At 45.5% G+C, this 27,788-nt stretch overlaps 1 protein-coding gene across 2 annotated transcripts in view; it reads left to right on the top strand.

Moving 5' to 3' along the window:
• The window catches only part of TRAPPC8 (trafficking protein particle complex 8), a 378,205-nt gene that overhangs the window by 166,650 nt on the left and 183,767 nt on the right, over positions 1-27,788 (top strand). For both annotated transcript variants that reach the window (XM_030213866.1, XM_030213855.1), the window contains one exon: positions 12,043-12,143. In XM_030213866.1, coding sequence (XP_030069726.1) covers positions 12,043-12,143 — 101 coding nt within the window. The remainder of the gene's footprint in view (positions 1-12,042; positions 12,144-27,788) is intronic.

The following is a 27,788-nucleotide window of genomic DNA, read 5'->3' as shown; positions in this document are numbered from 1 at the left end:
AGGCTTGTTCCTCCTCTAGGATTTCAGTGTCAAAGTGCATGCCAGGGATTTGGCCCAATATTGAGCTTGCAGAAGACACATTGGATCTTCCTCTTCAGAATTGAGGGGTGAAAAGCCTCAGACCTTTCATGGAGCAAGGAAATTAAGGGCAGTTAGAGCCACTTCTGTCTGTACATACCCTAAGGGGCCCCAATAGGGTCCATTGGGGGAGGGGTACAGATGGGCAGAAGCCGCCTTCTGTTCCGCGTTGTGGGCCCATATCACCTTCATTCAGTGGGTGTTTCAGGTTGTACAAGAGGGTTATGCCGTGAAGCTTGCAGAATCAGTCTCAGACATCTTTATGGTGTCTCTTGCAGCACAGCATTAGAGGTGGGTCACACAGGTTACTCTGCAGCACTTGTTACACTGACCCCAGCTATGATCAGAGCCAAAGCCATTACTCTATTTTGTGGTTCCAAACAAAGAAAGGGTTTGCATTTTGTCCAGTTTTGGATGTGAAGGAAGAAAATGCCTTCCTAAGGGTACTGCATTGGATGAGGAAGTCAGTTAATTCATTGGTTCACAGCAGGTAGTTTCTGACATCCCTGGATTTGGCTGAGGCCTACTTCCATATTCCTATCTGGGACTATCATAAGCATTCTCCGAGGACAAGCAGGGAAGATCATCTCGCAACTGGGTGATGCCATCTGACAGAGCCTGGCAGATGCTGCCCAGTGCACTTGTCTTTTTGTGTTTAAATCATTTTTATTGTGACCAAGAAACAGTAAGTACAACAAAATGTATAACAATAGTCATAAAAATTTTTTTCGATCTCTCCCCTCCCCGCACTCTGAGATGGTGTCTGAAACATTGCTTTTAAGAACAGATAAAACTAGATCAATCGAACATAATGAACAACCAGCATATTAGTCATGCCAAGCGTCTCAGCTACCCTGTCAAATCTCAGTTATTACCAGAACAAGTAAAGTACAGAGGACCTGGACTCTTATGGTCCTCTGCTGCACAGCTACAAAAACCAATCACAGTAAAGTAAGAAGAAGAAAAAAAACAGCCACATCGAGAACCCCACCTTTCATTACAGAGTATTAAGTACTACTTACTACTACTACTTACCATTTCTAAAGCGCTACTAGACGCACGCAGCGCTGTACACTTGAACATGAAGAGACAGTCCCTGCTCGACAGAGCTTACAATCTAATTACTGCATTACATGTTCTGGGCTTTTCTATCAGCATCACAGCATGAAATTTAATTTGCCATGCCCAGTAAGAAGGCTGCTCAGCTTCAGTCCATACTCCCAAAATATTCTTTTTGCCTGCCAACCCAGCTTTATGAAGCAATTGGTGTCCACCCGTCATGCAGTGCAAAGACCTCAAAATAGTCCAGTAAGAAGCCCATTGGCGACAGCAGTATGAGATTGTTGATTTTTTTATATGGCATGGATCCTTCAATTTCCAGAAATATTGTATTTTGGGGCAGGAACAGCGCTGCGTAACCCTAGTAGAAATGTTTTAGAAATGTTTAGTAGGACCAAAATTCATGATAGAATTATCTTCAGAAGCTCAATTCCACCCCACCCATTTCTAAGAGTTGTACCTTAGAGCACCTGAAACTGACACTCCCTATAACCTGTATTGACGATAATATTTGGAATCCATTTAATTGGAGGGAGGGAGTGTCAGTGTAGTCTGGGAGAATTGCAGGGAGATCTGAAAAGTTCTTTTGAGGGGAGATACCGGCATCAAAATGGACACCGAAAGACTGGTATCCAGATCAATAGAGATTCTGAGAATTTGTGACTATGCGAAGCCCGGAGATGGTCCAACAGCAAAGATGAAACATAATGCTCTAGTTGATGATATGCAAATATATTCTGTACCTGAATTAAAGCGTCCCCCTCCCAATTGTGCCAAAGGTTTAATATGGCCATCGGATCCGAGAATCTGGTGTAAATATTGGATACCCAATGAGCTCCAACGTTGAAATGCTGGGTTGTCCATGCCTGGGCTGAAGGCAGCATTTCCCTGAATTGGAAGTAAGTCCGATACCACAGATGATGTCACCCCGTATTTAGCAAGCCTTCGCCAGACCTCACTGAGGGGCCAAAGAAGAACCCTAGTTGTCCGGATGGCACATGGGTAAGATAATTAAAATACCATGGGTGAAAATAATCGTGCTCTAAAAGCAGTGGGGTATAATGATGGTGTTTGAAGAACCAATCCAGGAGGTGACCAGAAGACAGGCCTGGTTATAATGCCTGAGATTAGGCATCCCAAAACCACCCACATGCCAGGTCCCCAATAACATATGGAAAGGAAGTTTTGGTTTCTGGCCTTTTCAACCAAATTTAGTTAACATTTTCTGTGAGGCTTTGAGTTCCCTCTTCAACAGTCACAAAGGCAACATTTGAAGAGTATATAACCAGCGGGAGAACTCCACAATACGGAATAATTGGACTGTGCTGTGCATGATAATTGGTAGATGTTTCCACACAGCTAATGTGAGATGTAGGCTGTAGTAGCTTATCTACATTTAGTCGATATATCTGCAAGGTATGGCAAGTTAATTGAATGCCCAAATATCGAATTGTTCCTTACTCCCATTTACGTGGAAAGGAGCCAGGCTACTGTGTGCGAAGGTGAGCCTGAGAAGCCAAAGCTAGTGAGATTTAGTTTGAAGCCTGAAAAATCCTCATACTCTCTAAAAACTTCCATTAAGGCTTCTAAAGATTAATGGGGGTGAGTAAGATGTTCTAGTAGATCATCTGCAAAAGCAGAGATTTTAAAACAACTATCCTGCATAGTCTCCTCGTGTGCTTTGATTTCTCTAATTAATGAGTCCAAAGTAAGAACAAACAATAAAGGGGACATTCTTGGTGCATGCCTCTACAAATGGAAAACAGAGATGAACTAATTCCATTTACAAAAAGAGTGACCTGGGGATGTGCTTAGAGTGCCTGAACAAATCCCTGAAATCTGTAACGGTCCAGAGTTGTAAATAGAAAATCCCATGAATGCCTTTTCTGCATCAAAACTGATAAGTAGAGAAGGTATGCCCTGCTGCTGGACTCTCTCCAAAGACGCAAAAATTTATATTTTTGACAGCAGTACGCCCTTGCACAAAGCCAACTTGGGACTCATCAACCAAAGATGGGAAAACTCTGGCAAGTCGATTAGTCAGCACCTTAGCCATCAATTTAGTATCATAATTAAGAAATAAGTCTATAAAAGAAGGGATTGAGAGAATCTCAATTTGGTTTGGGCAGCACTATCATCTGTGCCAACTGCAATGTGTCTGGCATCCAGCAATCCTCAATAATGGTGGTATACAGCATGACCAAATGAAGGCTAAATGGCCTGCAACAGCAGCTTATAGAATTCAGCTCTGAAGCCATCTGGACATGGTGCTTTACCCAGTGCACTATCCTGAATTGCCAACTGAATCTCATCTACGGTAAAAGGTGCATTCAGCAGTGACATCTGAGAGGGGCTAATGACTGGGAAATCTAGGTTGTCCAAATACAGCGATCCCAGCATACAATCAGCAGAATTTTGTGGAGAGGCATAATCGAATGGGGCGTCCTCACAGGACAGCCACGCGAAGGGGCGGGGAAACCCATATCATCGAAACAAGATGGGCGTCCATCTTTCGTTTTGATAATATGGTCGGGGACGCCCAAATCTCAACATTTAGGTCGACCTTAGAGATGGTCGACCTAAATGTTGAGATGGTCGACCTTTAGAGATGTTTGTCCCCGGTTTTCAGCCATAATGGAAACCGAGGATGCCCATCTCAAAAATGACCAAATCCAAGCCCTTTGGTCATGGGAGGAGCCAGAATTCGTAGTGCACTGGTCTCCATGACATGCCAGGACACCAACCGGACACTCTAGGGGGCAGTGCAGTGGACTTCAGAAATTGCTCCCAGGTGCATAGCTCCCTTACCTTGGGTGCTGAGCCCCCCAAAACCCACTTCTCCACAACTGTACAACACTACCTTAGCACTAAAGGGTGAAGGGGGGCACCTACATGTGGGTACAGTGGGTTTTGGAGGGCTCACATTTACCACCACAAGTGTAACAGATGGGGGGTATGGGCCTGGGTCCGCCTGCCTGCACTGCACCCACTAAAACTGCTCCAGGGACCTGCATACTGCTGTCATGAGGCTGGTAAAAAAAAAAAAAAATTTTTTTTTTTTTTTTTTTTTTTAGGGTGAGAGGGGGTTGGTGACCACTGGGGGAGTAAGGGGAGGTCATCTCTGATTCCCTCCGGTGGTCATCTGGTCAGTTCAGGCAGCTTTTCACGGCTTGGTTGCAAGAAAAAATGGACCAAGTAAAGTCGGCCAAGTGCTCGTCAGGGATGCCCTTCTTTTTTCCATTATCGGCCGAGGACGCCATTTATCTTAATCATGCCCCAGTCCCGCCTTCGCTACGGTGCCGACACACCCCCGTGAACTTTGGTCATCCCCGCAACGTGAAGCAGTTGAGGGCGCCCAAAATTGGCTTTCGATTATGCCGATTTGGGCGACCCTGAGAGAAGGAAGCCCATCTCTCAATTTGTGTCTGAAGATGGGCGCCCTTCTCTTTTGAAAATAAGCCTGATAATGTCTCAAAATACTTTTGGAAAATAGAATTAATTTCTGTATCTGAGTGTGTGAGCAGCCCATTGGACCATCTCAGTAGATGCACCATTTTAGGTCCCAAGGGCACCTGAATCAAATGGGACATGTTTCCTACGTTTATTACCGTGAAGAAAAAGCTGATACTTATAATAATGGAGAGACTTCCTAGTTTGCTGATGGATGTTTATTAAGTTCCAATTGACTTGCTAATAAAATCACCTTGTTGCGCGTTGTGGGTGAAGCTCCGTAGCCTTGCCTGAATTTGCGCACCTGTTTTTCTAGCCTTAAGAAATTAGCATCTCACATCTTCCTCTTTTGCCTAGAATATGTGATAGTCTCCCCGCAGGACAGCTTTCGCTGCCTCCCAAAACAGCTCTAGTCGTTCTAGGTGTTGACTGTTATTCTGATAATAGTCCTGCCATCTCTGTTGAAGATAATCATGGAAGTGGGAATTTATTTATTTATTTATTTATTTTTGTTACATTTGTACCCCGCGCTTTCCCACTCATGGCAGGCTCAATGCGGCTTACATGGGGCAGTGGAGGGTTAAGTGACTTGCCCAGAGTCACAAGGAGCTGCCTGTGCCTGAAGTGGAAATCGAACTCAGTTCCCCAGGACCAAAGTCCACCACCCTAACCACTAGGCCACTCCTCCACTTCCAAAGATACTAGGAATCCCCATAAAGGTCCAAAGGAAATCTCCAGCCTGATCCCATCCCTGTACCCTGTCTGCAGCCAACATATGGCGGTTTAGTCAAAGGCGGGAAGATTTAATAGAACTAATTTTGTGTTCGTGCTGTTTGGTTTGGCGCCGTTTATTCCAAAATTTGTCTTTTTAAAGACAAGGGTGTTTTCAGCACTGAATGATTTATTTTCTTGGATTCGGATACCGTTGTTAGACCCTTGACGCAGGCGTTTGTTGCCAAAACACGGACTATGTTGGGTTTGACTAATAAAGCAAGGTTGAGACGCCCCTTTTCTTGAAGGCTCCTTGTGCTTTTTTTTTTTTTTGACAATTACTTTCGTTGTTGTGCTTTTTGTTTTCCTCTGTGTTTTTTACTTTTTAAAGTGGGGTTATTACCATCCCAACATAGAACTCCGAACGGAGAGGTCCAATAAAGGACAGGAGACACCATTGCAGCCCTCAGTCTCCCCTGGAAAGTAGTACCAACCAAAGAAAAAAGGTGGATGTGTACAGGTCTTGATGTGGAAAAATAAAAGTGAAATAAATAGTAATGAAACAAAACGTAATCTGAACAAAAGAGTCCAAACAAAGCAATCAACAAAAAATAATAATCAAGAGTTTAGCTTTCTCTGCAATGCCACAAAAGTGTCTCTACAGAAAGAGCAATGCTGAACCAGCAATTATTGCCTAATAGAAAAATCCACAGATACCAAACTTACATTAAAGCCCCTTCCTTTCCATCCCCACCAAATCCTCCCATCCCAAACATATTCCACATGTCCATGAACGGATCCAGGTCACTATGTAAATGAACCCCCTGAACTGCTATGAATTTACAGCCTGTCTCACTGACACAGACTACTCAGTAATTACTTTGGATTCTTTTGGATTCATATTGAGTAAATGAAACCTTTATTAGAGGAGCTAAATTCTACAATGATTACGATATATACAATGGTTAGCACATATACAATGATTAGCTCTATACACACAATGATTAGCTAAACAATCATTACATCACTGGTCTCTACATCTAAGCAATGCCAAGAGTTCTTAGACCAGGAAAGGAAGCAATAATACATACATCACTGGTCCTTACATCATCCAGGCTTTTAACATCAGCTGGGGGGACCCGGTTCACAGCAAGAGCCAGGAGCTTCTTGGACCAGGAGCAGATCCTCTGCGCAGTATGTCTACTCATAGATGAGCCCCCACTCTGCTGTGACAAGCCCTCCCCCTTGCATACCAAATTAGTTAGAGCTGTGTCTTATCTTCTGCATTCCAACTTATTTTTACACAATCAAAGTTAATAATTTTTAAACAGAATTAGTTCTAATCAACATACAAACCCCGAGTGCACTGGTCAGTCAAGACAGAGATGAAAAACAATCTTTAAAATTCACTTCCATTACACCCCCCTCCTCCCCTTCCACTCCCCCCCCCTCGGAAAACCAAAAAGCTATCTTACATTCATGAGTTTTCTAGTTCCATCTGATATGTCTAAGGAGTCATGGCCAAATAAAGTTCAATAGACTCCAAAGACTAGCTGATGCTACATTAAAAAAAAAAAAATCAAACAAACCCAAAAAACAGCACAGGTAAAGGTCAATCCCCTGCTGTAGCTCCAGATGAAAAAGGTCCTCATCGCCCATGCAGTGTCACTGTCACTCCACTTTCACACATCAGTTAGTCTGAGTCCAACTATCAAGCAAAGAAATAACTCAACAGAATATTTTGTCTAAATAGTCTGTAACTGAGCGATTGGAAAAGTGTGTGTGTGTGGGGGGGGGGGGGGTGTATCGTTCCCCTAGCTGGCCAAATGCAAAAACATGAAGCCCAAGAGTGTCCTAGCCAAAGAAGTCCACATCGTAAACAAGTCTTGTCCACAGTTTTGCCAGGGGCATGCCAGGAATAAAGCAAGCCAGGATAGTGAAAAATTATTGCACAACTGGCAGTCCTCAGTTATATGTCCTTGACCATATCCAGTAGGCGCAAAAGGACTGTTTTTTGAAGTGGCCTCAAGTTGTCTGAGCCTCCTCAACGACAGTCTTGTGTCAAATCTAGTAATTGTTGCACATATGGCAGCACCTCTATCCCCACAGTGAAACAATGCTAAGTGCCTTCATTAGTTATACTCAATTTTGATGGATATTGTAGCACGAATGGTACTTTTTTTTGTATGGAGAAGTAAACAAATATTGTTGAAAGCCGTACATTTTGTTGACACTGTGTACGTACGTACGTACGTCTTGTAGCGCTGTAGAAATGATTAGTAGTAGTAGTATTAAAAATCCTGAAACCATATGATTTTATGGTTGTCAAATTGGAGATTTCCCACCAGTCTAATGGCCCTTAAGATTGGTGTTTATGCACAAAGTTCAACATTTTAAAAATGATTGTGCAAGGCCGAGAACCACTAGTGTTAGGTTGGCTCAGTCTGTGTTACTGTTCTATTCAAAGCGGGGCCAAGACGGGTGTAAGCTTTAGTTCTGCATTAGCCACTATTCCAGAAAAGCTCTGAGGTCTTGATCTTTAATGGATTCTGGCAATCCTACCAAGCGAAGGCTATTTCGTCTAGACCTATTTTAAAGGTCGTCATTTTATCCTCCAGCTTAGTAAGTAAAGCCTGCATAGTTTGTTGTGTGGTTTCCTGCATCTGCAGTGCGTTTTCCACATCTGACAGATATTGTTTGTAAGTTTGAAAGTCCTTCTGAAGTGATTGCAGTCGAGTATCCACTGTCTAGAGCTTATCCACAGTTTGCAGTTTCTGATCAGTGGAGCTGTCTAGCATGGCTCTGATCTCCTGTGTTACCTCCATCGCCCATGCAGAACTTACTGTAGAGGGGCCCACCAGCTCGTCCTCCGCTATCTTGGATTCCACTTGTTGACTCCGTCCCTGATCATGGCAGGGGATTTTAGAAGTCCTAGCATTGCTAAAATAATGTCTTTGCTATTAATCATGTGGGTGAATTGCTTCCCCTGATCTGGTCACCACATCTCAAAAAAGATATAGTGGAATTAGAAAAGGTGCAGAGAAGGGCAACGAAAATGATAAAGGGAATGGGACGACTTCCCTATGAGGAACAGCTGAAGCGTCTAGGGCTCTTCAGCTTGGAGAAGAGATGGCTGAGGGGAGATATGATAGAAGTGTATAAAATAATGAGTGGAGTGGAACGGGTAGATATGAAGTGTCTGTTTACTCTTTCCAAAAGTACTACGACTAGGGGGCATGCAATGAAGCTACAAAGTAGTAAATTTAAAACGAATCGGAGAAATGTTTCTTCACTCAAAGTGTAATTAAACTCTGGAATTTGTTGCCAGAGAATGTGGTAAAGGCGGTTAGCTTAACGGGGTTTAAAAAAAAAGGTTTGGATTGGTTCCTAAAGGAAAAGTCCATAGACCATTATTAAAATGGACTTGGGGAAAATACACTGCTTATTTCTGGGATAAGCAGCATAAAATGTTTTGTACTTTTTTGGAATCTTGCCAGGTATTTGTGACCTGGATTGGCCACTGTTGGAAACAGGATGCTGGTCTTGATGGACCTTCGGTCTGTCCCAGTATGGCACTGCTTATGTACTTATGAGAATGATTGGCCTGCTGTCCTTAGGAAAGCGCCTGCCACAGGTAAGTAACTTGGCTTTCTCCAAGGACAAGAAGGCTATATAATCTAACAACTGGGAATGCTTAGCTACTAGGCTCAACGAAAACAACAATGCTAGGGTAATAGGGACTTGCAGTGGCAAGGCCTAAACAACTAATCAACCTGAAAACAAAAATGGTTGTGGAGATGCAGCTTGGAACAGAAACAAAATGGGCCTAGGAGGGTAGAGTTGAATTCTAGACACTGAACAGATTTTACAGTACTGTCCGACTAAACCAGATGTTGCATCGGGTGTTTTGTTCGAGGCAGTAGTGAAATCTGAATATGTGGACTGAAGACCACGTTGCACACTTGCAGATCTCTTTGATAGAGGCTGACTTCAGTTGGGCTGCCAACGCAGCCATGGCTCTGACATTGTGAGCCATGGTGTGACATGACCCTCCAGAGTGAAGCCAGCTTGGCCATAAGTGATAGAGATTCAGTCTGCCAGCCAATTGGACAAAATGCGTTTGCCAGTGGCTACCCCCATCTTGTTTTGATTAAAAGAAACAAAAAGCTGGGTGGACTGTCCACATGCTTTAGTCTGCTCCAGATAGAAGGCTAAGGCTCGCTTGCAGTCTAAGGTTTGTAGTGCGTTTCGCTAGGATGGGCGTGTAGCTTGGGAAGAATATTGGCAGAACAGTTGACTGGTTAAGATGGAACACCACCACCTTAGGAAGATACTTAGGGTGAGTTCAGAGAACTACTGTGTTATGATGAAACTTTGTGTAAGGTCGATCTGCTACTAGTGCCTGAATCTCACTGACTCTGCGAGCTGAAGTGACTGCCACCAAAAGTAAGACTTTTCAGGTCAGGTACTTCAGATGACAGGAATAAAGTGGCTCAAAAGGAGCTTTCATCAGCTGGGTGAGGATGTTGTTGAGGTCCCATGACATAGTAGGTGGTTTGACTGGGTGCTTTCTCAACAGCAAACCTTGCATGAAATGAATAACTAGAGGCTGTCCAGAGATTGACTTACCCTCCCACATGGTGATGAAAAGCACTGATTGCATTGAGGGTGAACCCATGGTTCTTTGGAGGATAAGTCCAGAAGAACAGGGGAACCACACCTTCCGCAGCCAGACTGGGGCAGTTAGGAATCATGGTGCACTGGTCTTGCTTGAGTTTCAAGAGAGTCTTATCAGAGGAATGGGAGGATGTGCATACAGAAGATGCCATGGGATCTAGGTCTGGAGCAGTACTGGGACCTTTTTGTTGAGATGAGTGGCAAAATGACCCCCTGAGGGTCTTGAAAGATCTTGCGTGCAATGCCCATGTGGAGAGACCATTCGTACGGTTGGATGACCCTGCTCAGCCTGTCTGCCTGACTGTTCTGTTTCCCTGTCAGACTGTTCTATTTGTCTGCCAGATATGTGGCCTGAAGCACCATGCCATAATTGGTGGCCCAAGTCCACATTCCAACTGTCTTCTGACACAAGGGGTAGGATCCCTTATCCCCCTGTTTTTCACAGAATATATATGGCAACCTAGTTGTCTGTTTGAATCACGATAATTTGGTTCATCAACCAATCTCTAAAAGCCTTTAGAGTGTTCCAGATTGCCTGGAGTCCAGGAAGTTATTGTGCAGCGATGCTTCTTGGGTAGACCAAACCTTGTACATGGGCTCCCCACCCCAAGATGGAGGAATATCCAGGCCAGTGAGAGTGCCGAAATACAGATCTGCCACCCAACCATGGGGAAGCTTTCTCCCCCGATGTCGAGCGGGACACTGCATGGGATGGCAAAGACTCTGATGCCTGAGGCAATGGTGTCGGTGGCTGCTCCACAGGCGTAACCTGATCCTCCAAGGGAGGCTGGAGCTGTGCTGTGGCTGACACAAGTGCCCTCAGTGCCAACACACTCTGCTGCTGCAGCAAGTCCACCAGCTCTTCCCAGAGAATGGCCCGGAACCGGTTGTCAAGGGCAGAGGAAAACCACTTCGGTGCCAGTGCACTCCCAGTGTTTGAATAAGCCGCCGGTCATTGGGGCTGATGCTTCCTATGCCTGTGTCAATGGACTGGACTTGGTGCCAAAAAAGTTTTTACACTGGATCTCCCTGGCAGAGGACACAGATATGAGCGTTGTGGTCTGGCTCCCTTTCGTATCCTTAGTCATTTGGTTCACATCATACATGGCGACCTGGTTGTCTGTTTGAATCAGGATAATTTGATGGTTCAGCCAATCTCTGAAAGCCTTTAGAGCATTCCAAATCACCTGGAGGAAGGCAGCTACCACCACCATGATCTTGGAAAAGGTCAGAGGACTGTCGCTGGATCGAAAGTGAAGTCAGTTACCTGTGGCAGGTGCTCTCTGAGGACAGTGGGCCAGTCATTCTCACAACTGGGTGACATCATCCAACAGAGCCCAGTGTGGACGCTGCCCAGAATTTTGTGCATCTCTACCTGGATGATTGGCTGGTAGGGATGCAGACTCCAAGCAGACAGCAGCTTGGCTAGTATAGTTGGAGTAGCTGGGCTGGGTGGTGAATTATACAAAAAGTTACCTGAGCCCATCGCAAGTGGTGTAGAGTACTTTGGCATCCGCTTTGACTCCAAACAGAGGCCAGATTTCCTCGCCCCAGAACGTGTCAAGAAGATTCAACCTCGGAGAAGGTTATTTTGTGCACAGTGGGCACCCAGGGCTTAGGATTTCATTCAGCTTCTGGGCTGAATGGTGGTGACCCTGGAGGTGGTTCCTTGAGTGAGGGCTTACATGCAGCTACTCCAGAGGGCACTGCTGAGCTGGTTGCCCTAGTCTGAGGTTTGAGGTTTTGTCTGCCTCTATGTCCTCAAAAATCATCTAGATTGCTAGAACGTCCCAACTCATCTCCTGAAATTGACTCTTGGACCCTCTGGAGTGAGTGATGATATCCACTGATGCAAGGCTTTGAAGTTTTTGTTTTTTGGAGGGGGGGAAGGGCTCATTATCTCTATTGTCATGTTGTATGTTTTTCAAGTATGTCTCATCTGTGGCCAGTTCATTTTTTATTATAACTGACCAACCAACCAAGAGAACCTGTTTAAAAAAAAAAAGGTAAATATGAATATTATTACAATTTCATTTAAATCTTAAAATGTTTTTTTTTTCTTGGCAGGAAATGGCAGCAGTCTCTGCTTTCCTTCAACCTGGGGCACCTCGACCATATCCAGCTCATTACATGGATACAGCTAGTCAGACGTACAGGGATTTCTGCAAGTAGGTGTCATAATGCTGAAAAATCACACAGTGGTGCTTTGAGAAATGTTTAATGTTTTGAGAGCTGAAACATAGCACCACTACTCATGCCTCAGCTCTCTAGCTTTCTTTACCATACAATAAATCATTTTGGCATAGATTTTGATAAAATACAAGGGAGAACTGTGCCAATCTGTTAGCTTATTAGATTGAAAGGTGCCCCATCTCTTGATGGCATTATGTCATATCAGTTTGTTTAAGTATTTAAATAGGAAATTCACCATCTCAAATTGGGGAGGTTTGATTTCTACTTACATTTCTATAAATAAAAGTTTAACGATGTCTAGGATAGTGGTTTTCAAACTTGTCCCAAGGGATCCCCAGCCAGTTGGGTTTTTAGGATTTCCGCAGTGGATATGCATGACAGATTTGCATGCTGTCCGTTCTCATGCATATTTATTGTGGATATTATAAAAACTCGACTGGCTGGGGGCTCTCCAAGGTAGGCGTTATAGCCCCTAGAAATTAGACCATTCTCTGAAGTCGAGCAGTTGGCCTGATCACACAAGTGAGTCATATGAACACCATTAGCCTGGAACATATGTAGACTTTTCCAGAGCTCTTTGGAAAGACTGATTAGTATCAATTTCCTGCATTGAAGTAGCCCTATGTCTTCTGTCTATTTGTTTTTGTCTGCAAAGATGGTTCGCTAAATCTTCGAATGCTACAGTTGCATAGAGCTAAAAAAGATATTTTCTACTGAGCTCCACTTAGATTTTGCCATTAGTTAGATTTTCAGTGCTTTATTTTCTTTGACATTTGTGCTAAGCTGCTCTGCATTATTTTTCAATGTTGCCATTGCGAAGGAGCTGCTTGACAAAATTTCTTCCCTCCAACTTGTCTCCTGTCAAGTGATTTTTTTTTTTAATTTTTGCCTCATTGATTTTGCTCCCTGTGTCTGAATAGGGAACAGCATCAAACTTTGTCCCAGCTATGAACAAAAATGTCCATTACTGACATTCACTAGCTTTGATCCCAGAGTCTGAGTCAAATGCACAACAAATTAGGCTGCGACATATAAGAAGGTTTTGCTTAGAGCAGTTTGTGCCCAGGAGGAAAGTCTTTGTACCCTACATGTCAGCTGAAGTCCAGACCTTCAGACCTAGTTTTGAAAGCTCAACATGAATAGTCAACTATAAAATCGAAGTCCTAAAAATTAACCCAGATAAGTACATAGAATCCCTAGTTGGAAAGAAGTGAAAGGACAGTCAAAGGTTATTTATACCATTTGATATATCACCCTTTTAATATAATGAAATCAAACAGTGTACAGAAGTCCAGCCATATGAAACAATTCAAATACAATAGAATGTCATAAATCTTTAATAACCATTCATTTCAAAATAGTGCTTCCATAACTCCTCCATATTACTGTATGTCTGTGTAGCATTCCAACCACTTATACCACAGGGAAGGCCAGCATGATAAAATAGGCTTTCATCCCCTTCTTAAAATGCTCAAGGTGTACATCAGTCTGAGATACTGAAGAAGAGTTCCACAATGTGAGTTAACAGGTAAACTGTTCGCCTTAATTTATCAAGTAAAAATATCTCATTTTTATCCAAAGTTGCTGAAGTATTTATTAGGATTTATTTACCGCCTTTTTGAAGGTAGGGAAGGGTAATGGGATTTGATATACAGCCTTTCTGTGGTTATAATCAAAGCAGTTTGCATATTAAATGCAAGTATTTACTTGTATCTGCTTTTACTTAACTTTGTAAGCCACATAGAGCTGAATAATTGGTATTTGGATTAGGTGGGATATAAGAACCAAAATAAATAAATACTTATTTTGTTCCTGGAACGATGGAGGGTTAAGTAACTTGCCAAGAGTCACAAGGAGTTGTAGTGAGAATTGAACCTGGTTCTCTTGCCACTGCACTAACCTTTAGGCTACTCCTACTTCTTTTGAACTGAGCTCCTGAGAGTAAGGAAATGTCTGATAAGATGTCAAAATTCTTCTTATCCCTGAAGACCTGAGCCAATTCAAAACTCACTTAGCCTCTGGAGTCTCTTGATACAGTACATCAGTGGTTCCCAAATCTATCCCAAGAGAACCCCAACAGTCAGGGGTTCTAGGATATCTGCAGTAAATATTCATTGCTTCCATTGCATGCAAATTTCCCTCATGTGTATTTAGCATGGGTATCCAGAAAACAAGACTGCCTAAGGTTCTCCCAGGACAGGTTTAGGAACCACTACACTATATATTACATGTTATGAACGCAAGGAAGACACACTTTGGTATAATCAAGTGCTCAGACAAGCACTAGCAGTAAATCTGAGAGACCGATCTCCATCATACCGTGGTATAGAAGTGAGGTTAATTTCCTGTGATGTTGGAACTTGCTATCCCCGAGGCAGCCAGGTGGTCTGGCGAAACAAGGATCTTTATCCGGACTTCTGCAAGTTTGAGATAAGTGATTTTTTTTTACTCTAATATGCTTGTGAAGCTGTAGAGAACATATGGTTCGAATAGAAGTATTAGCTATGAATTTTGAACTACTTAGAAGATTTTCCTGGTGCTTAGATGACTGTACAATGTATTGAACTGTTAATTTCTCCCAGTTTTAATGAATTGATGGGAGTTTTTTTAATGCCGATGATATTTATTTATGTATTAGGATTTATTTACTGCCTTTTTGAAGGAATTCACTCAAGGTGGTGTACAGTAAGAATAGATCAAACTTGAGCAGTAGGCAATTAGAGCAGTAAAAATATTCGAACAATACAAAGTATGGCATGGTATACTACTTGCAATGACAACACAATATGTACTAGAACATTATAATTGGTAGTGAGGGCTAAGGCAAAGTTGTAACATATAGATGAGTAAGAAAGTAGGGAGAATTAGAAAGTAAGGTGATTGATTTGAAGAAAGTTGCACGTGAGGTCAGAGAAATGGTTATATATTATCTCAGCTAGGGTAGGAGTGGATAAACATGTCCCGCTGCAGTATGTGCAGCCCGAGTCAATCCTTGTGTGTGAGAGTGAGACTAACATGTTAGTTACTTCTTCCATTAAAGGCTTGGTTGAAGAGCCAAGCTTTCACCTGCTTCCTGAAGTGTAGAGGTAGTCTTGTGTTAAGCGGAGCCGTTTAGGCAATGCATTCCAGAGTGTGGGGGCTGCTTCGGAGAAGGCTCGCTTGCAGGTGTCACATCGTGTAATGTCTTTTGGAGAGGGTGTAGTTAGTGAAAGTCCTTGGGGGAGGACCTTAATGTCTTTGGCGGTGTGTATAGGATCTTCCTATTCTTCAGATACTCGGGGGCCATTTCCTTTCAGGGCCTTGAAGATCAGACATCGAGTTTTAAATTTAGCCCTGTATTGTACTGGTAGCCAATGAAGTTTTTGCAAAATTAGTGTGATGTGGTCACGTCGCTTGCAACCTTCTATGAGTCTTGCTGCTGCATTCTGAATCAACTGGAGCTGGTACAGGCCCTTTGTAGTCAGACCATTGTATATTGCATTGCAGTAATCCAGTCTTGATGTTACCATGGCATGCACAACTGGGATAAGATTTACCTTCTCGATGTAAGGAGAGAGGCAGTGTAGCTGTCATAAATAGTAGAAGGAGCTCTTGAAAGCAGCTTTAGAAAGAGTATATGCTTGGTTATGCTGCTACTTGAGTTTGAAGCTTTTTTCTCCATCTGATTTTTGGATTTAGCTGTGGAGAGATTTCACTAAGGCATGAGTGAGTTTGGATATTTTAGAAACATTAAATCAAAATGCTAATGTGAGTTGTTGTCTTAACTAGTTTTTTTTGTGTGATATGCAAAACTAACCAATTTGGAGACATTACCCCAAGAAATATTGACTGTTGATTTCTGGTCCCCTCCTCCTTTTTTTTTTTTCTCGAACACAGCCCTTAGCTTAGGGATTCCATTTGAGTGACTCAGGTGAATTGCTTTCTTTTAGAGAACACAAATCCCCCTCGTCAGTAAGCCACAGCCTATTCACTTTCAGTGGGCTGTGTTGGCATTGCCGCACAGCTTAGTAAATGGGGAGAGGTTACTTACTCAAGTAACAGGTTTATTTTGAAGGTAGCCTCTCACTAGTTACAAAAATTGTTGATTTACACCCTATATGTGTGTAAACAAAGAAACTGACACCTGTTATAAAAAGAATAATCAAAAAATTTTTATTTTTGTCGAGTGCCCTCCGTCGGACAGAAGCATCTGGGGAACGCCCAGCTGGAAGCAAAGACTATTTTTATCAATAATACAGAGATATATATTTGCTTAGCAGTAATACAGAGATATATGCTTGCTCAGCTTTGCTATTGCTTTGCTTTGCTTAAGATACTGATTTTCTCTTCAGTTTAAATACACTTACAAACACACTGCACCCAATATGTGCACGTCATCCCTTTGAAGCTTGTTCTCACATTTCTTATCTACAAATGGCTGCAATCAACATTCTTTCTACCCCAGCACAGACTGTCTCTGTTTCACCAGGCTGCTCAAGGCCGATTCTATTCCCTCATTGTTCTATGACTCCCTTATTGCTTTCACAGGCCTGTGGACTCATATCTCGTTTGCCTTAATGCTTGCATTCCACTGACCATAGGAACTTCACACTGCTCAACAGTTTCTCATTATATTTCTGTAGCATGTTCATTATTATTAACAAATCCTCCCTTGAACCTTGTAGAGCAAGGTTCACCAAAAGTTTCATAGTTATAGTTTTCATCACTGTTAGACTGGGCATCATCCTATAAATAGGTAACACCTCAGGCCGACCTGGCAATGACAAACATTTTCTATCAAACCACAGAACTTTCGGGAGTCATCAGTAACCCAGGACAGTTTGGTTCATAGTCACTGGTATCAGGTATTATATTTTGTATCTGAGTTACCATGGTCATTTTCAATGAATCTTGACATGTTCGTCTCCAGCAACTAAGTAAACAAGGCAAACAACATAATAAGAGTCCTGCAACACATATGAAAACAATACATCCAGTCACAATCCCTCTTAACCATGGACCTAATCCTCCAAACCAATTTTGTATGGTATCCCACCATGACGTGTCCAATATCCCTTCATAATCACTTACTTGAATTCTTGCTAGAGAAAGAATGCGCTGCATTGCATTTTTAACAATTATTGATTGATTTCTAATAACTGAACAACATGAGGTATCATTCACTATGCCGCATACTCCTCCAGATTGGGCTAACATAAAATCAACTGCCATGCGTGTGTGCATTGCATATCTCGCTGTATCATCAATTTCCTCTTGAATTGCTGTTATAGCTATGTCTAATTCATGTGTTACAACATGTAATAGTGATTGTAAGCGTCTAATTGACATACCCATTTCAGCTGCAATGGCAGATCCTGCAAATGGAAGCCATCCAGTGGCTGACAAGGCATCTAGACGTTTCTTGGTCATAGGATATGTACTGTTAATATAATCTAATGCTAATTGTAAAGCTTGATCATCTCCTGTTAAAGCACTAAAGGAGGTACTGGAAACATCTCTTTTACTTCGTTTCTGACTATTAGAACCATGTGATGTGGCATTTAATGGAATGATCAAATCAAATAAATTTAGTTGAACAAGAGTGCAGAACTTATAACATGATGGAAGATAAGTGTACAGGATATTATCACATAACAAATAATCCCCTAACTGTAAAGACTGTAGAGAAGTTAGGTTATGATATAAAGCATATGTTTGAGAAAAAGGAAAAATAGGATTATTTGGTTCCTTAACTGAAGAACAAGCAGTAGGCACAGCAGTAATGGCTTGCATGGAAGAGGCATTAAATTGACATAATGAAAAGAAGAAAGTCAAATTTGTGAGAGTAAGGTTAGTAGAGGTAACATAAGAGGTTGTCAGTGTCCGGTGACAAGCTGTTTTGTTAGCACAGGCTATAGATGTTGCAGTCTGATTTATGACATAGGATCCCTGTAACACAGTCCAATTCCGGGATTGTATGTCATAAGTATAATTACATAAAACATTAGGTTTCTCACCCTGAAGTGAACTAGAATTTATCAGACACCAATAGTTTAATGCAGGAATAGTATGAGCAAATAAGGAAGGCAGGCGTTGAGTAGTAACATTGCTCCAATATTGCCTGTGCTCATGACCCAGACCCAAATAGCAGGTACCATTACTGAAACAGTCATGAATACCTTGCAACTTAATCATAGAATAAGGGTGAACATGTGCTGGAATGGTAGTTACAGAAGTGACAAGTGGAGTGCAAACAATACAGTTAGTCAGATTAAGAGTCTTTAAGGCATGTTGAATTCTTTCAACATATGTATTGAGTCCATAAGTAAGTCCTACCAGCAGACAGATTACAAAAACCTTCATAATTCCTCTGCACTGATGATGTTGTTAATCAATGCCTTCTGGGGGTACAATGGTGGTTTCTATTTGCTCAGGTGGTCCTGGATCAGGAGCCTTGCGTAAATCAGATAGATGTATCCAGGTGGTATGGTCTAACAATTTTGCTGCTGTGCGAGTTAAATCAGTGATAGTGAATGGTCCCACATAAACTGGATCCTTCCAGGTTTTGTGAGTGAAGTTTTTTCTTAAGACCTGCTGTCCTATGGAAAAGGAAAGAGAGAGATCATCACCTCTGTCCCAACGAGACTGTTTCTGAGTTGGGTTAGCTAAAGACTGAACCAGTTCCATAACAGGTTGCAATTGCTGCCAGTAGACTTGAGGCGTATGCAACGGAGTAACAACAGGCGTTCTCATATGTCTGCCTGTTTGTAATTGAAAAGGTGAAATTTTTAATTTACTCAGTGGCGAGCTACGTATAGACATTAGAGCCACTGGAAGTAGATCATACCAATTGTACTTATTATTCTCCGAGGACAAGCAGGCTGCTTGTTCTCACGACTGGGTGACGTCCGCAGCAGCCCCCACCAACCGGAAAGAAGCTTCGCGGGACGGTCGGCACGCAGGGCACGCCCACCGCGCATGCGCGGCCGTCTTCCCGCCCGTGCGCGACCGCTCCCGCCAGTTCCTTTTTTTCCGCGCCTGGAGAGAGTCGTGTTTTGCGCTCTCTCTGTTCAGCCGCCGGATCGTTCGATCGCGTTTACGCTGATTGTGGGTTTTTCTAATTTGTTTATCGGTTTTAGTTACCGCCCGGTTTCCTTTAAAAAAAAAAAAAAAAAAGAAACCCTGCGCGTGTGGGACACGCGCTCCCTTTTTTCCCTCGCTTCCAGCGGGGACGCCATGTTGCGGCCTAGTGGCCGCTCGGTCGTTTGTTTTTCGTGGTGTGATTTTAGCCACCATTGACGACTTTGACTTCGCTGACGCGATTTTTCCGTCGATGTCCTCGAAGGTCCCGAGTGGATTTAAAAAGTGTGGTCGCTGCGGCCGGCCGATCTCGCAGACCGACACCCACGCTTGGTGCCTCCAGTGCCTCGGGCCGGAGCACAATCTCAAGTCGTGTTCTTTGTGTCTCGGTCTCCGGAAACGGACCCAGGTTGCGAGGCAAGTTCTGCGGGACCGTCTTTTTGGAACTTGCGCCGGCCCCTCGACGTCGACCTCGAAGGCATCGGTATCGACGCCCGGCCCTTCGGTACCGGTATCGATGCCCGAGACATCGGCACCGATGGCAGCGACCCCAGGAGAACAGGTCCCGTCGGCCCGCCGGTCTTCCGGTGAGAGTGGGGGTGAGAGGCCGCGTGGGCAGTCGGCCCCGGTCACGCCCTCAGCTCGTGGGCCGCGGGACCGAACCCTGTCTGACCCGGTACCTCGAGACCGAGGGGGATCGACCTCCTCCTCCTCCATGCCCTCCGGCGCCGGTGACGTGCATCGGAAGAAAGACAAGAAGCGTCGTCACCGGTCGCCTTCGGTGCATCCCGATGTCGGAGAGGAGACGACGCCGAAGCGTCATCGTCGTGAGGAGAGGTCTCCGTCGGTTGTGGAGGTACCGACGCGTTGGGGTTCCGGCACCTCGGTGCCGTCTCCTGGCCCCCAGCAGCTTCCGGCACCGACACCCTTACCGGCCCCACCGCCTTTCCCGGCAGCGGGCCTGGACGAGTGCCTCAGAGCCATCCTTCCGGGGATCCTGGAAGGGCTGATGCGCCAGGCTGTGCCGGCGCCGGGGGTGCTTGCGCCCTCGGCGCCGATGACTGTGGCGCCGGCGAGCTCTAGCCCGGCGCCGGGGCTGTCGACACCGCCGCCGCTTGCGGTGCCGGTCTCGACCGCCACGCAGGCGGAGTCCCCGTCGACGTCGATGGAGGGAGCTCCGTCCCCGCCGGCGCGGGAGTCCACCGCTCGACGACACCGAGACCTCGGTGCCTCGACGTCGAGCCGGGCCCGGTACAGGACTCAGCTACATGAGCTAATGTCCGATACCGAGGATGAGGACTCGTGGGGGGAAGAGGAGGACCCTAGATATTTCTCCTCAGAGGAGTCTACGGGCCTTCCCTCGGACCCCACGCCTTCACCGGAGAGGAAGCTCTCACCTCCTGAGAGTCTCTCCTTTGCCTCCTTTGTGCGGGATATGTCTATCAGCATTCCCTTCCCCATGGTCTCTGTGGAAGAGCCGAGGGCCGAGATGCTCGAGGTCCTCGACTATCCACCACCACCTAGAGAGTCCTCCACGGTACCGCTGCACAATGTCCTGAAGGAGACGCTGCTCCGGAACTGGGTGCGACCATTAACTAACCCCACCATTCCCAAGAAAGCAGAGTCCCAGTACAGGATCCACTCTGACCCAGAGCTCATGCGGCCCCAATTGCCCCATGACTCAGCGGTCGTGGATTCTGCTCTCAAGAGGGCACGGAGTTCGAGGGATACCGCCTCGGCGCCCCCGGGGCGGGAGTCTCGCACTCTGGACTCGTTTGGGAGGAAGGCCTACCAATCCTCCATGCTCGTGACCCGCATCCAGTCATACCTGCTCTATATGAGCATTCACATGCGGACCTATGTACAACAACTGGCGGACCTGGTCGAGAAGCTCCCGCCGGAGCAGTCCAGGCCTTATCAGGAGGTGGTCAGGCAGCTGAAGGCGTGCAGAAAGTTCCTGTCCAGGGGTATTTTTGACACCTGTGACGTGGCATCTCGTGCTGCGGCCCAAGGTATAGTGATGCGCAGGCTCTCATGGCTGCGTGCCTCTGACCTGGACAACCGCACCCAGCAGAGACTGGCTGACGTCCCTTGCCGGGGGGATAACATTTTCGGTGAGAAGGTCGAGCAGATGGTGGACCAACTGCATCAGCGGGAAACCGCTCTCGACAAGCTCTCCCACCGGGCGCCTTCAGCATCCACCTCCACAGGTGGACGTTTTTCCCGGGCCCGGCAGGCTGCACCCTATTCTTTTGCGAAGCGTAGGTACAACCAGCCGGCCCGAAGGCCTCGTCAGGCACAGGGACAGCCCCAGCGCGCTCGTTCTCGTCAACAGCGTGCGCCTAAGCAGCCCCCTGCGCCTCCACAGCAAAAGCCGGGGACGGGCTTTTGACTGGATCCACGGGAACATAGCCGCCCTACAAGTGTCCGTACCGGACGATCTGCCGGTCGGAGGGAGGTTAAAATTCTTTCACCAAAGGTGGCCTCTCATAACCTCCGACCAGTGGGTTCTCCAAATAGTGCGGTGCGGATACGCCCTGAATTTGGCCTCCCTGCCTCCAAATTGTCCCCCGGGAGCTCAGTCTTTCAGCTCCCATCACAAGTAGGTACTTGCAGAGGAACTCTCCGCCCTTCTCAGCGCCAATGCGGTCGAGCCCGTACCACCCGGGCAGGAAGGGCAGGGATTCTATTCCAGGTACTTCCTTGTGGAAAAGAAAACAGGGGGGATGCGTCCCATCCTAGACCTGAGAGGCCTGAACAAATTCCTGGTCAAAGAAAAGTTCAGGATGCTTTCCTTGGGCACCCTTCTGCCAATGATTCAGAAAAACGATTGGCTATGTTCCCTGGATTTAAAGGACGCATATACTCACATACCGATACTGCCAGCTCACAGACAGTATCTCAGATTCCGCCTGGGCGCACGGCACTTTCAGTATTGTGTGCTGCCCTTTGGGCTCGCCTCTGCCCCACGAGTGTTTACCAAGTGCCTCGTGGTGGTAGCGGCCTACCTACGCAAGCTGGGAGTGCACGTGTTCCCATATCTCGACGATTGGCTGGTCAAGAACACCTCGGAGGCAGGAGCCCTCCGGTCCATGCAGTGCACTATTCAACTTCTGGAGCTGCTGGGGTTTGTGATAAATTACCCAAAGTCCCATCTCCAGCCATCCCAGTCTCTGGAATTCATAGGAGCGCTGCTGAATACCCAGACGGCTCAGGCCTACCTTCCCGAAGCGCGGGCCACCAATCTCCTGGCCCTGGCTTCGCAGACCAGAGCGTCTCAGCAGGTCACAGCTCGGCAGATGTTGAGACTTCTGGGTCATATGGCCTCCACAGTTCATGTGACTCCCATGGCTCGTCTTCACATGAGATCTGCTCAATGGACCCTAGCTTCCCAGTGGTTCCAAGCCACCGGGAATCTAGAAGATGTCATCCGCCTCTCCACCAGTTGCCGCACTTCACTGCTCTGGTGGACCATCCGGACCAATTTGACCCTGGGACGTCCATTCCAAATTCCGCAGCCCTCGAAAGTGCTGACGACGGATGCATCTCGCCTGGGGTGGGGAGCTCACGTCGATGTGCTTCACACCCAGGGTCTGTGGTCCCTCCAGGAAAAGGATCTACAGATCAACCTCCTGGAGCTCCGAGCGATCTGGAACGCACTGAAGGCTTTCAGATATCGGCTGTCCTACCAAATTATCCAAATTCGGACAGACAATCAGGTTGCAATGTATTACGTCAACAAGCAGGGGGGCACCGGATCTCGCCCCCTGTGTCAGGAAGCCGTCGGGATGTGGCGTTGGGCGTGCCGGTTCGGCATGCGCCTCCAAGCCACATACCTGGCAGGCGTAAACAACAGTCTGGCCGACAGACTGAGCAGAGTCATGCAACCGCACGAGTGGTCGCTCCATTCCAGAGTGGTACGCAAGATCTTCCGAGAGTGGGGCACCCCCTCGGTGGATCTTTTCGCCTCTCAGACCAACCACAAGCTGCCTCTGTTCTGTCCCAGACTTCAGACACACGGCAGGCTAGCGTCAGATGCCTTTCTCCTTCATTGGGGGACCGGCCTCCTGTATGCTTATCCTCCCATACCTTTGGTGGGGAAGACCTTACTGAAGCTCAAGCAAGACCGCGGCACCATGATTCTGATAGCGCCCTTTTGGCCCCGTCAGATCTGGTTCCCTCTTCTTCTGGAGTTGTCCTCAGAAGAACCGTGGAGATTGGAGTGTTTTCCGACTCTCATTTCGCAGAACGACGGAGCGTTGCTGCACCCCAACCTTCAATCCCTGGCTCTCACGGCCTGGATGTTGAGGGCGTAGACTTCGCTGCGTTGGGTCTGTCTGAGGGTGTCTCCCGGGTCTTGCTTGCCTCTAGGAAGGATTCCACTAAAAAGAGTTACTTTTTCAAGTGGAGGAGGTTTGTCGTTTGGTGTGAGAGCAAGGCCCTAGAACCTCGTTCTTGCCCTGCACAGAACCTGCTTGAATACCTTCTGCACTTATCAGAGTCTGGCCTCAAGACCAACTCAGTAAGGAATCACCTTAGTGCGATTAGTGCTTACCATTATCGTGTGGAAGGTAAAGCCATCTCTGGAGAGCCTTTAGTCGTTCGTTTCATGAGAGGCTTGCTTTTGTCAAAGCCCCCTATCAAGCCTCCTACTGTGTCATGGGATCTCAACGTCGTCCTCACCCAGCTGATGAAACCTCCTTTTGAGCCACTGAATACCTGCCATCTGAAGTACTTGACCTGGAAGGTCATTTTCTTGGTGGCAGTTACTTCAGCTCGTAGGGTCAGTGAGCTTCAAGCCCTAGTAGCTCATGCTCCATATACCAAATTTCATCACAACAGAGTAGTGCTCCGCACCCACCCAAAGTTCCTGCCGAAGGTGGTGTCGGAGTTCCATCTTAACCAGTCAATTGTCTTGCCAACTTTCTTCCCCAGGCCGCATACCCGCCCTGCTGAACGTCAGTTGCACACATTGGACTGCAAGAGAGCATTGGCCTTCTACTTGGAGCGGACACAGCCCAACAGACAGTCCGCCCAATTGTTTATTTCTTTCGACCCTAACAGGCTAGGGGTCGCTGTCGGGAAACGCACCATCTCTAATTGGCTAGCAGATTGCATTTCCTTCACTTACGCCCAGGCTGGGCTGACTCTTGAAGGTCATGTCACGGCTCATAGTGTTAGAGCCATGGCAGCGTCAGTGGCCCACTTGAAGTCAGCCACTATTGAAGAGATTTGCAAGGCTGCGACGTGGTCATCTGTCCACACATTCACATCACATTACTGCCTCCAGCAGGATACCCGACGCGACAGTCGGTTCGGGCAGTCGGTGCTGCAGAATCTGTTTGGGGTGTAAATCCAACTCCACCCTCCAGGACCCGAATTTATTCTGGTCAGGCTGCACTCTCAGTTAGTTGTTCTTCGTAGGTCAATTTCTGTTGTTTCCTCGCCGTTGCGAGGTTCCATTGACCTGGGTTCTTGTTTTGAGTGAGCCTGAGAGCTAGGGATACCCCAGTCGTGAGAACAAGCAGCCTGCTTGTCCTCGGAGAAAGGGTATGATACATACCTGTAGCAGGTGTTCTCCGAGGACAGCAGGCTGATTGTTCTCACCTACCCTCCCTCCTCCCCTTTGGAGTTGTGTGTTTCATCTTTTGCTAGTCATTCAACTGGCGGGAGCGGTCGCGCACGGGCGGGAAGACGGCCGCGCATGTGCGGTGGGCGTGCCCTGCGTGCCGACCGTCCCGCGAAGCTTCTTTCCGGTTGGTGGGGGCTGCCGCGGACGTCACCCAGTCGTGAGAACAATCAGCCTGCTGTCCTCGGAGAACACCTGCTACAGGTATGTATCATACCCTTGTGGAGCCACAGACTCCAAGTCATGCAACAATGTTCTCAATTTAGTTTTCAGTATACCATTGTATCGTTCAACCAGACCATTAGAGGTCGGGCTATATACTGACACCTTGCGGTGAGTAATATTCAAGATAGTCTGCAATTCCTGCATAAGTACATTATTAAAATGTGAACCATTATCTGAAACAATTTTATGTGGAAAACCATGTGCTGGCATGATATGTTGAATTAAAGATTGTACAACCACATGAGCTGTCTCCTTAGTACAGGGAAATGCTTCCACCCATCTTGAGAAAGCATCGACCCATAAAAGGATATAGCGTTTACCTTGGATGGGGTGAATCATATCAGTAAAGTCAATATGCCATTCAATACCTGGTCCTGTTGGAGTAGGCAAACATCCCGTGGGTATGGCTTGTTTAAATGCCCCCCCTTTTAGACCCCTTTTTGTCCCCTCTACACGGAAGGTTAAAGAGCGTTAGTTCATCCAACAGGGTTTGAATTGTTATGGACTAGTTATGAGTTTTAAATTCCTGCACATTAGACTTCTGCTCTGATTATGACTATTTCCTAAGCTACCCTTCTTTTTGAATCATCTAACTCGTAAGTCCTGCTGGCCTCCTGCAGCTGAGGGCTCAACCCTTGGTGAATGTTAGTCATCGCAGGTGAAGATTCCATACCTATTGGCGATAGATTTCAATGCATTGCCCGTGCCTTTTGACTATTTTTGTGCACCATATTCCTGACCCTCCATACCTCAATAACTTGAACAATCAACATCGTCTCTAAATTTTAATTTTTATTGTTTTTTTGGTACCCTTTTCTTTTGTTCCATATACTTAACTATTGTTATTTGATCATCTCTTCGTAGTAATTACCAATCTGTCTTGCATATTATGCAAGCCAGAAGTGGGGATACATTCTGCAAATCCCAATTCCTAGTATTAAGACTGTCACTTCTACTGATTCCTTGCCCAAGTTGCTGTGAAAATCCAGCCCTGTTAGATCTTCCAGATCTCTGCCTCAACCATGATCGATGAAAGAGGATTAAGAACTGATACTTCACTTGAGATTTACTGTTGCTGTTTAAGGACATTATAGATTCATATTTTGTTTTATTTTTAGTTTAGCAGTAATCCTGTCTATATATTGAAAAGGTTTTATTTTTATTTTCCTAATATTTCCTGTATTGTTCTTATTGTTTTTCTAAGAGTTTCCCCGTTATTTCTGTTTATGTAATTTAAATTGAAGTTGATATTGCTCAGATACAAGGGTAACATCACACCCTAATACTGGCTAAGATATCATAATGTAGGTGTAAACCCTGTTAGTATCAACTAGTTATGCATTTGTTTAACTTTGGTGTAGGCTTACTTAAGCTGCATGTCTTTCTGTAGGTTTGACTAAGCTCCAAGTGGGGTAACGGATATATAAAATGCTTCCCATACTTCCAGGTCATTATGCATATGTCAAGATCCATGCATGACCTTTGTTAATATAAATTTTCTTAGGATTGACCATTTTTGCTGTATAAGGCAACCTCATACTTGCTATCCACTTTTTAGTGCTCATGATTGGATGCCAATGATGAGTAACAGTAAGGTCCAGGAATTCCGACCTGTTTAAGGATTCTGAATACCTACAACCTTAAACAGCCTGCAATCAGAGTACTAACCATATATTTGTTGAGCCCATAACAATGCTTAATCAAAACCACTGTTCCTTCCCAAGCCCACTGAGATAGATACATTAGATTATCTCCCCATGCACTATGCAACAGATACACTAGAAGCCATAGAAAGACCTGAAAGTGTTTATTAGTACGATCCACCTGAAATTGCTATTACCCACATACTGATACTTCATGAGATTTTGTAGATGAACTCATGAATTTGTCCCATTCATAAAACCTTTCTCACTACAGGTTTGAGTAAGTCTCAAGAGAGATGACATCAGGATTAAGGCCCAAGGGATTGGGTAATATAAAGGGAATTCCATATGCCCAAATAATATATCACCTGAGAATGAAGTTTCCTGTCTTGCACCATACCTTCTAGCAATTTGTAAGACCAAAACTCGCCCTCTAGTTTGATAGCTTGCCACCTTCTGGAATGGATGATGACAAGCTTGACGAGCTTTGTGTCACCCCTCCCCAGAGGGGGTGACAAGTGGGGAATGTATAATTATGGTACAGCCAGAGACCCCTCCACTGGAATGGTGGAGGGCCCAGTCATAGAGCTCAGGCCATTACAGACCTTGGCTGAGTCAGAAATCTGATGGCTAACATAACTGGGAGCTTCCTGGAAAAGTATGGCCTAGTTTGTAGCCCAGATTGAGGCCTAAAAGTTAAGTCAATAGATATGGAAACAAAATAGAGGATTTCAACACAAAATGGAAGCCCGTATCTGTTACAAAGTGGAATTTTCTCTAATGTAAGTTAGAAAAACAAGTTGAGAAATAAGTGAGTCATAGCAGGTGCAAAGAAAATAGGGAACTAGCTGTTCCAGAGAGGAGGGAGACTTCCTGTGAGCAGGATTGTGGTCAGCTGGTGTGAGAAAGGAAAGGCGTAGCAAGATAGAAGCTACTCATTAGCATGAGCCAATCAGTGACAACTATGACATTAGCATAGACCCAATCAGGTATATCTACTGTCATATTACCCATATCCTGAGGGCACCTATAAAAATCCGGGTATTTCCTGGTTTGAGTTAGAG

The sequence above is a fragment of the Microcaecilia unicolor genome, chromosome 1, assembly GCF_901765095.1.
Source record: "Microcaecilia unicolor chromosome 1, aMicUni1.1, whole genome shotgun sequence".
NCBI classification, from domain to species: domain Eukaryota; kingdom Metazoa; phylum Chordata; class Amphibia; order Gymnophiona; family Siphonopidae; genus Microcaecilia; species Microcaecilia unicolor.
The sequence above is the reverse complement of the archived record's forward strand: the minus strand, read 5'-3'. Positions and strand labels throughout refer to the sequence as shown.